The sequence below is a fragment of the Ipomoea nil genome, unplaced genomic scaffold (assembly GCF_001879475.1).
Source record: "Ipomoea nil cultivar Tokyo-kokei standard unplaced genomic scaffold, Asagao_1.1 scaffold1895, whole genome shotgun sequence".
NCBI lineage: Eukaryota > Viridiplantae > Streptophyta > Magnoliopsida > Solanales > Convolvulaceae > Ipomoea > Ipomoea nil.
The window spans coordinates 600224-610293 of record NW_017618323.1 but is presented as its reverse complement, the minus strand read 5'-3'; the positions used below and the strand labels follow the sequence as shown (position 1 = coordinate 610293).

The 10070-nt window shown below is 35.3% G+C and overlaps 1 protein-coding gene across 2 annotated transcripts; it reads right to left on the bottom strand.

The window, feature by feature from the left end:
• Positions 1-203: 203 nt before the first annotated feature.
• Positions 204-9793, bottom strand: LOC109193583 (rab9 effector protein with kelch motifs). Of its 2 annotated transcripts, XM_019344457.1 has the most exons (12): positions 9439-9792; positions 8606-8755; positions 7875-8036; positions 7567-7719; positions 7285-7437; positions 6429-6593; positions 6201-6305; positions 5623-5809; positions 5269-5485; positions 2914-3058; positions 1264-1346; positions 204-712 (listed from the first exon to the last, which is right to left on the bottom strand). In XM_019344457.1, exons 1-10 carry the CDS (start codon positions 9596-9598, stop codon positions 2915-2917), a joined length of 1596 nt encoding a protein of 531 aa, XP_019200002.1. In that variant the 5' UTR covers positions 9599-9792; the 3' UTR covers positions 204-712; positions 1264-1346; position 2914. The 2 variants fall into 2 exon arrangements, with proteins under 2 accessions (XP_019200002.1, XP_019200003.1); XM_019344458.1 differs by lacking the exons at positions 204-712; positions 1264-1346; positions 2914-3058 and having other exon boundaries at positions 5397-5489; positions 9439-9793.
• Positions 9794-10070: the final 277 nt, after the last annotated feature.

Sequence of the window (10070 nt, the reverse complement as noted above, 5' to 3'; positions counted from 1 at the left end):
CAAGATTTTAAAAGTCGTGAGAACAAATGTGAAAAAAAATAATAATAATAATAATAGTCAAGAACTAAATGTGAAAATGATCTAATAGTCATGGGAAAAAAAATCAATTAAATTTATATAATGATCAAATTAAAGATGTGAGTTGTTCATCCATAAAATTTGAGTAAGAAACCTCAAAGTTTTAAGCAGCAGCAATCATTGTATTTACAAGGGTTAAACTCAAGATTATATTTCTGAAGTGAAATCAGTTCCCTTCCACCTGAGATTAGTTATCCATTATGGTTGATGAGGTATACTCACAATCTCAAGATTGGGATAGTAGAATCCACATTTATACAAGATTATCTAATTCAGGTTGACCAACACTATGAATAAACAAACTAAACATTAGAGAAATTCAGTATCCAAAATAGTGCTCCTGGAAAAAGGTAGCTAATAATAGCACTGATCACAATTTTGAACAACCTAGAAGTCAAAGGTAAGAGGACTAGGTTGGGTGTCACCAACCACCAGCAAAAACAACATCAAAGGGTTCAAGTCACACTTTCAGCCCAGGAAAACGAGGAAGGGAAGCGGGCGGGTGGTTCAAGATATGCCACCCCTATCCGTGGGATGAAGATGTAAAGTCAGAACAGAAATAATCACCACCGTTGGGAGGAACCTCGATACAACCAAACTGGTCATCCCTATCGTAGAATAATTAATTCCTTCACTGCAAAAACGAAGAAACCCCAGTGATCATAATCAGTATAGTCCAGTGTTGTAAAAATCGGCCGCCGGGACGGCTTTTAATTGGTTTAGACGCCCTAGGCGCCTAACTCCGCTTAGTTGGCACCCAACTAGGCTGAGTCAGCGCCCAACTCGGTTGAGTGGTACTTTTTGCCTGCTCAGTTGCTCCTCTTCTATATTCCTCCAGCCATGTACTCAACTAACCATCTAACATATATAGTTGACTAGTTTGTGTGATTATAATAGTCTAACAACTCACAGTCCTGAATGGGAAAAGTGCAGACGATATATTCGAATTACTCAACCGCCTAGGCGCCCGATTAGCGGCTAGCGCCTTCTGCAACATTGGTATAGTCTAATGCCGATTAATTTACTTTGCAGCTTTTCTTACTCCATTACTTATTTTATAAAGAGATTACTTTGCAGGCACTTGGTAGTTAGTAAAAGGATATCGATGTTGAGTGGAAAACAACATAAGAAGTATGATATTGCTGAAATACGAGAGGGAAAGAGTAAGAGTGTCAGTAAAATTACCACTTGGCAAGTAAGATCCTCCATGATCCCGTCTCTAACTGTACAATTTGTTAATTTCTACCGTCAAAAACTATCCTGAAGACCTGAAGTAACAAAAGGAATGACACTGCTTCATTCAAAATAATAATTATAAACTCTTTTCAGTCTTTTGAATTGTTCCAAGAACATTCATACTAAGCCTACGCGTCATGGTATACTCAAAATTGAACTAAATTGTGTCAATAGCTGAAATAATTACCAGGTATCAATTCAAAGTAGATTTCATAAACACGTATGGAGCAGTAAAAATGGATCTTAAACTATTTTGAAGATGAAAATTGCTGTCAATCCAGCCATGATCTTTGCACAACAAACAAGTTCCCCAGGAACCTGAATTTGGGTTCAGAATAGGAGTGCAGAGATTGCCAGCCCCAAAAGTGAAAGACAGTGTTGAAGTCAAGTCTTCGGATAATTATTTCGAGATTAATTTCTTTCGATTCCTATTTTTTTTTTTTTTTTTCTAAGTCAATCACTGAACTATGTACTTCAAATTATATCGTCTTAGATCTCCTTTTATGTTGAAAGGAATGCCAACTTGTTTGTTGTTCCTATCAGGCGCCAAAAACTAATACCTGTCACATTTATTACTTTTATACCAAAAACTAATACTTTTAAACTAATACATTTCACTTTTGTACTAAATACTAATACTTTTAAAGTAATACTTATCACTTTTATACAAAATATTAATACTTCAAGTATTACCATTTACCTATCACTTTTATACAAAAAAACTAGTACTTGTAAAGTACTCCCTCTGTCCCATTTTATGTGTCTAGTTCAATTAATGAGGCTTGACTAAAGTTATTTTGAATTCAATTTTTCATAACATTAAGTTTAGTATTAGTATATTAATTTTATATATTTAGAAACAATATTAGAAGTACTATAAAAAACCAAAAGAAATGATTAAAAATACTAAATAAAATAAGCAAAGAAGAAAGAGTTGGTTTGACTAATGAATAGTAAACAAGACAAGTAAAATGGGACAAAGGGAGTAACACCTATCACCTTTATACAAAAAACAAATACTTTTAAAGTAAAGCCCATTACTTTTATACTGAAAACTGAAACTTTTAAAGTAATACTCGTTACTTTTCTACCAAAAACTAAAACTTTTAATTAGTTATAATATATTATAATAACTTTTATCACATACAAATAATTTTTTTAAATAAGTAAAACTATAGTCAATCCCAGTAGTTGTTACTGAAGAAATGGAAAATCGAATAGAAACAGAAAGACTGAAATCACAGAGATATGGTATGGTGGCATTTCCAACATAAACAAGGGTGTTCAATCCCGCATTCATGGTGGCTTTTCCAAGAATCAATATTGATATAGCCATCATGATTTACAATGGAATGTTGCATTTAAAAAATGGGTATGGAATATTTTTGTTGTTCTATATCCTTAAAATAGCCTAAACTAATTTTGTTTGCCCATACCCATTTTTTGAGATCCGTAAGACAGTCACACACATTTTTGCATGTGGCTACATTATTAAACCAAGAAGGCAAAATAAGATAGTAATGTTCATGCATATGTACACAAGGTAAAATCTTGAGTGTAACAATTAAATATGTAACCAGCTCATGCTTTAACAAGTACCTTAGTTTAAGGATAGAGTGGTGTTATTCTCAGCAATGGAAGTATTCTCCTTAGAGAGATCAGCAATAGACCTAGGTGCGTTATTTGCCTCACTAGTTTCCAAATTGGGTTCAGGTTCCGCAAATAGTTTTGAGGTTCCAGGGAGCTGCCAATGGATTTAATAAAAGTTTATCAGACAAATCCCAGGTTCGAACAAGATCAAATTCTCATAAAAAACAACTCTTAGATATCAGTAAAATGCTGACATGCTGAATGATGGTGACGAGGACACGACCAAAGCAATTAAAAATATCACCATCTACCCTGAATTGGAAGAATTACTGCTACAATGATTAAATTAATTGAACTCCAAAATAAGCCCGAATAGAGATTTTGAAGATCAATTTGGTGATCATTATGTTGGCCCAAAAATATGGAGAATGTCCTAGAAGGCCGATGGAATGTGATCATCGTTGAAAGGAAACCACAATCAAACTCTATATATTTAGTGAATTCAAATATATTTATGATAAATTTAATATGTGACCTTTTGTTTTCTTTATTTTATGTTACAATCTTAGGGGAGATGAATCTCCTTCATTGCCTTGTAAACAGTCTTCTTAAAAGGGGTTAAAACACCATCTTTGGGGCAGTTTTTTTGAGATTAGATTCAATGGGAAAATGTTAAGAGATTTTCCTCTGACTTGTGTGTTAAGATATTTTCTTCACGGGCTTATCAAGATAGCTTCCAATATTGTGGTGTCATCCATTCCTCATCACTCATCACTTAAGACCAAGGTGTGGTGGAAATAGCCTAATAAAAAACACAAAAAGTATCCCTAACCAGCCCCTACATCAACCAATTCTATCTCCAACACCCCCACCCCCACCCCCCAAAACCCTAGTTCTTGTGCTTGCTGTTTTTGTGAGAAAAAGATCAGGCAACCGGAGGACTCTTTGGCAAATTGATACTAGAGTTTAGGCCGAAGAACCCACATCAGTTTGGTATCAGAGCCCACGGTTGATACCTCACAAGAAAAAGGTTACGATTCTACCAAACAATTCTGGTTACATTTGTGTTTGGCTGAAAATTGCAATTTGTGCGGACAAAAATAAAAAGCCCAAAAAAATAGTTCCTTTTGTTGTTTTGATATGAAATTTTTGGTAATAGCTAACTTAATGATATTGCTTTCCATAAAAAGTTCGTGTCACAAATCATTCCCTATTGTTATAAACTAAGATTAGGTAGGGTCACTCAATTGGGTTATAATGCACATGGGCCAAACCACACTAAAAGATCGAATCCAACCAATTAGCTAGTTTAACCCATGGCCTTATGCCCTTATATACCCATATGTTCTCTTATTGTGTCCTGTTCAAGGAAGCTTTGGAAAACACACTATATGACAAGGAGATACAATTCGTCACTTGGGATTATCCTTCATTTCCCTTTGATAGAGGAAAAGAGTTAGATTCGAGGACAAATATTCTCGAAGAATGAGGAATGATGAGGACACGACCAGAGCAATTTAAAATATCATCATCTACTCTAATTTGGAAGAATTATCACAACAATGATTAAATTAATTGAATCCAAAATAAGCTCGAATAGAGATTTTGAAGACCAATTAGTGATTGAGTGGTACCAAGCTGAATGTGTGACCAATGGATCATTATGTTGGCCCAAAACTATGAAGGAGAATGTCCTAGAAAGCTCAAGGAACGTGATCATCATTGAAAAGAAACCACATAATAAAAATCTAAATATTCTAGTGAATTAAAATGTATTTATGCTAAATTTAATATGTGACCTTTTGTTTTCTTTATTTTATGTTACAAGCTCAGGGGAGATGAATCTCCTTCATTGCCTTGTAAATAATCTTCTTAAAAGGGGGCTAAAACACCATCTTTGGGCAGTTTTTTTTAGATTAGATTCAATGAGAAAATGTTGAGACATTTCCATCTCTCTCTCTTCTGTTGAGACATTTTCTTCCCAGGCTTATCAAGATAGCTTCCAATCTTGTGGTTTCATCCATTCCTCATCACCTAAGACCAAGGTGTGGCGGAAATATCCTAATAAATAATAATAATAATAATAATATAATAATAGTAATAATAATAAAAAAAATAAAAAACAATCCTAGTTCTTGTGCTTGCTGTTTTAGTGAGGAAAAAAAAAAAAAAAAAGAAGAATCCACATCAGATGGTCTCATGCTTGTTGATGATATATACACCAACTACAAGAGAAAACACAACTCGGCTTGGTCATAGCTGTTAAGCTCCTATATTTGTCCAATCTATAATACCAAATTTAATTTTAAAGTTAACTGCTTTAAGATTTCTTTCTTTAAATGGAAAGGGTTGGAAAACTTAAACCTCCTGGGACAGTGAAGCATCTGTGGTGGGTGGGTTTCTGATTCCAGCTGTAGCATCTCCTGTTTGGGAGACAGACATCGTCAACTCCCCACCAAGAGCATCTGCCTGGATGACATCTTTCACATTCTGCTCAGTAGGCGTAGGTCTTGCATTCTCAGATGTAGAATTTGGATCATTGTTCAGGTTGTTACCATCAGTTTCCATGGCTTCCGCTTTCCTATCTTAGGAAAAAAAACCAGTCAGAGGAAAGTCATAATCAACTAGTTAGAGGGCACCAAGCTAGCATCAGTGCCGTGCTAGGCTGCTAGCCAATCTAGAAAGAGAAAGATACATTTAGAAATAACTTGTCCTCACCCATCAGAATCATCAGAAGGCCACTTGACAGATTTTGGCTTGTTGGAAAATAACACTCCACGAAGAGGCTTTCCATCTATGACAGTTTCAATAGTATAGCCATCTGGAAAGCTTTTGGTCACCTTCGCTTGAAAAGTTTTTTTCCCCAGAGTATTCTGGTATTCATGCAAATGTACATTCTGTCTGCCTGGCATTGGACCATAAAATCAATTAATGAATTTACTCCGGTTAAAGGTTTGTACAATCCGATTCACTGCTTCTACTCCAAATAATAAGTGAATTAATATATATGTATCATGTATGTGAGGGGATTAGTCACTGTGTTCGACGGTGAAAAGTGAAAACCCTGGGTACACCCAAAAAAAATCATGTATGCGGGTTGCCTTCACAGATTTTAAAGATTTCTTATGATGATAAATAATCCACTCTTCATGTTACTTGATATCTTGTATCAATTTCATCAAAATTACAATATGCCAGCCGTGGAGGCTGCTTAGCCACAAGAAGTCTGAACAAGCAATCCAAGAGGAGCTATACAAGGAAAATATAAATTAAAACCTAGAAGACATTATAGTTACCTTCACTAAGAGAAGCTTGCTGCTCTTGGCATTTTAACTTCAGTTGTTTTCTCAAAGACAACTTCTCTATCCTCCGATCATCGCGTTCACTTTCCCCAACAAACCCTGATGATGTGAGTTCAACAGAGTTTACATTTCCCTTAAAGCAAATGTGAGTTCCAACTCTATACTCAAAGAAAATGGTTTCACATAAAACAAAGAGTTGCAAAGATAAAGTAGAAGGAATACCTGTATGCAAGTAATACATGTCATCCAATGCCTCGAGTTTCTTATTGCAACCACCTAAAAAGACAATAACACCTCCTAAATGCGGATCCAGACACTCTCCAGCCATTGAGAATCTGGCTGAAGGCCCCTCACCAGTAGCCATGATCTTGTTCCATACACCAGCATCTGCAAAAGACGCACATATTTGGAAGAAATGCTATTACTGATATAATGATAATGATTATACCTCCACCGTAAGATATAGATTTATCAAAGTAACACTACAGTATGTATAAACACATCTAATAAAATCTACGCTTATCTCTAAGTATTTATTTCTCACTCTATAATTTCGTATGTGAGAGGATAAATTAACATGCACTAATTACTAAGTTATCAGCTGTTATAGGAAACCTAGAGTTACTGCAGCTCCCTATAAAGGTTCTTGCGTTTCTGATCAAATTTCTTTCCAGAAAAGCGAATCTAAGCAAATTAATAAGCGGAAAATTTAGATAAGGGAACTTATTATAAGATATTAGGATTACCCTGTATTTAGTTAGTATATGCAGGCCCTTGGCAAACATGCTGCCATGCTGGATTTTCTCATGTTGCAAGAATTTGAAGAAAAAATATATTTAAAAAAAAAAAAAAAGATGGATGTAATATCCATTTCCAATGGAATATTCATAGTGAGTTTTTCTATTGAAGTAACTGAATCTAAGGTCTAAGAATAGATTGTAAACCAATTTGCATAAAATGAAAAAGTCGTTTCCCTTAGGTTATCAGAAATTCTTATATGTTAACTCTGTCTTGAAAATGCAACTCCACAAGTGTATTAGTCACACCAACTCTTGATAAAATAAGGATCAGAGCTTACCAACATCAAGCATATAAACATCATCATATAGGTTCTCCTCATCAGAGAAACCACCAAAGACAAATAAGTACTTGCCCAAGGCAACAGTTGTATGCCCAGCTCGAGGTGATAATAACTGGCCCGTTGTGTTTAACTTGCTCCAAACAAAAGAATCTATTAAAACAAGGATGTTAAAATTATCAGGAAATTGCAGACTTAATAATACAAGAAATCCTGTTAGGCAGGAGTAGTGATTTCCTCTTCCATCATATAATCAAATTTGACTTAGGGATGAAATGATACCTGTGTCAAGGATATAAACATCAGACAGGTAGAAATTGCATGTATCTTCCCCACCAATGACAATGATTTTGTTCCTCCACGATGAGCAGCTATGACTCTCACGCTTGGTTGGTGGGGTGCCAGATGGTACAACACGTTTCCACGTGAATGTCTCTGCCAATTAAAGAGCAATGGTTATTAAGAATTTCTTTTCACTTGACCACATACAACTCTCTCTCCCTCTCTCCCTCTCTCTCTCTCTCTCTCTCTCTCTCTCTCTCTCACACACACACACACACACTAAAACTAAAAAAAGGAGAGCAGCGCACCTGTATTCAATACATAGAGATCATCATAGTATATTTCACTACCCTCAGATTTTCCACATCCACCAAATATAAATAGCCGTCTACCAATAAGGGCTGCACTGTGGCCTTCCCTAGGTTCAGGCCCATCACCTCTTAAACTTGGTGAGATCCATGTGTTAGAAGCTGAAAATGTACATCAGAATAAGTCTACTATTTGTAGCAACAGTTCCTTTTGAACGTTATGGAATATTGAAAAATATTTCAATAAATCTATTATTTCTTTTGACAATTCCTTTCAAACTCTAGGGAAAATTGTTTCAAATGTTTAAAATGTTGAAGTATTTAATCATCAAACAACTGCAACTAAAACAAATAAAATAAACTACAGAGTAGATCTCTTGGTTGAAAAGCATTCCAGAAGCAGAAAGAGTTTTGGCAAATGAATTATATACATATAATAAATATGAACTATGATGATTGCCAGACTTATATTAACTAGAGGAAACTAAGAAAAAGGAAAGCAATATGTTTTGTTCTTCAGCTGTTTTTCTGATAAAATTACCACATTTATCAGTAAAAAAAAAAAAATTTAAAAAAAAACTTGAGAAACATATAATGACTACATTTCTCCATTCAGCATTTATGGAGTTGCTAGGATAACAGTATATCAAGAGCAAATTAAGTAGATTAATGCAAATGATGCAATAACTTTGGAATTAACATTGCATAATGGTTAGTTTTAAGCTACTCACAAGTGTCCAGAATATGCAAATCACCAAGAGGCCTTCTTCCATCGGTACCCCCAAAGACAAAAAGATTGTCGCCAACTGTGGTACAACTATGGCTGTCCCTCGGTATAGGCACTGCTCCTTTCATCACAGGCTCACTCCACATCCTATTAACTGCGATACAAAGAATGCACGGAGTTACCGGTTTTAATTCCGTTATGTATAGGGAGTGCACCTACCTATAATCAGACCAGTAAAGGCAGTTAGGAAGCAAGCATTGTTCATGCCGGGTTGTGATTCTTTTGTGGCCCATGTTTCTCTTTTAAGAATTTCATTTAGCTTATTGGGAATTGGGAAACATCCAAAAAATTGTTAATATCCTACACACTCTCTCCCCTGCAATGTTATCTCTGCATCTCTTCCTTCAATTAAACTTCCTTTGCCCAACTCTTTTTCCTCTCCCCTTTTCCAATCCCTCCCTCTCTTCTATTCCTTTCAACTGTAGTAATTGAAAATCTAAGAAACACAACTTGCCTGAAGTGAAATGAGCTGAACACCCAAAAATAATAATCTCACCATGGGAAACAACCTAATAATCTTTGAGAATAAATATGAACTGATAAAGAATCACATCCAAACTACACTCTAAGTCTCAAGTAGAGAACAAAATCAATAAAAACCCTAAAAAAAATAATTAAGAAAAGAACAATCTTTTAACCCAATCAAGAAAAATTACTGTAATTTACCAAACAAATTAGCAACAGTCAGAATTTTTAGCACCCAAAGCGAAAGATTCAAGGATTTGAACAAGACGATAAAGCCACAAAAAAAATTGCGAGAGAATTACTGAAATGTACCAGTATCGAAGACATGAACTTGGTTAGTCTGGCAGTCATCCTTGCCATAGCCGCCAAACACATAGAGAAGTTTCCCTCCCCCGATGGCGTTGCAGGTGTGGCCCCACCTCTTACCGGGCCCAACACCCACTCCTTGTACCCTCACCTTATCCCACCTCATGTTATTGAACCCCAAAAAAAGGGTGAAGAAATTTTGCAAGTGTAGTGAGCGAAGAAGATTTGTGAGAGAGTGAAGAAACAATGGAATTTTAGGGGTTTGTTTCGGTAATCGTTACTGGGTTTTAAGCGTTTTCGTTTCCGGGATTTTTCATGCACTCACACAAAACACTTTGCCATTAACAGCTGTCACAGACTCGTAGTCTTGGTCCTTGGAAGAGGAGAAAGTTAAATTGTTCAGATTTTTAGGGGCTTTTATAAAAATATAAATTGTGGAGGGGAAAATTATTTATGAGACATTCGATGGCACCCTCTTTATTTTTTTTATTTTTTTTTAGAGAAAATAGCACTTTTTTCTATTAGTTATATACTTATAGCACTTTTTTTTTTGAATTATTCATGTAAGCATATTAGTCCCTTCAATTATTATAAAAATGGTGATCTTTCCCTCTAATATATTAAATTGACATTTATAT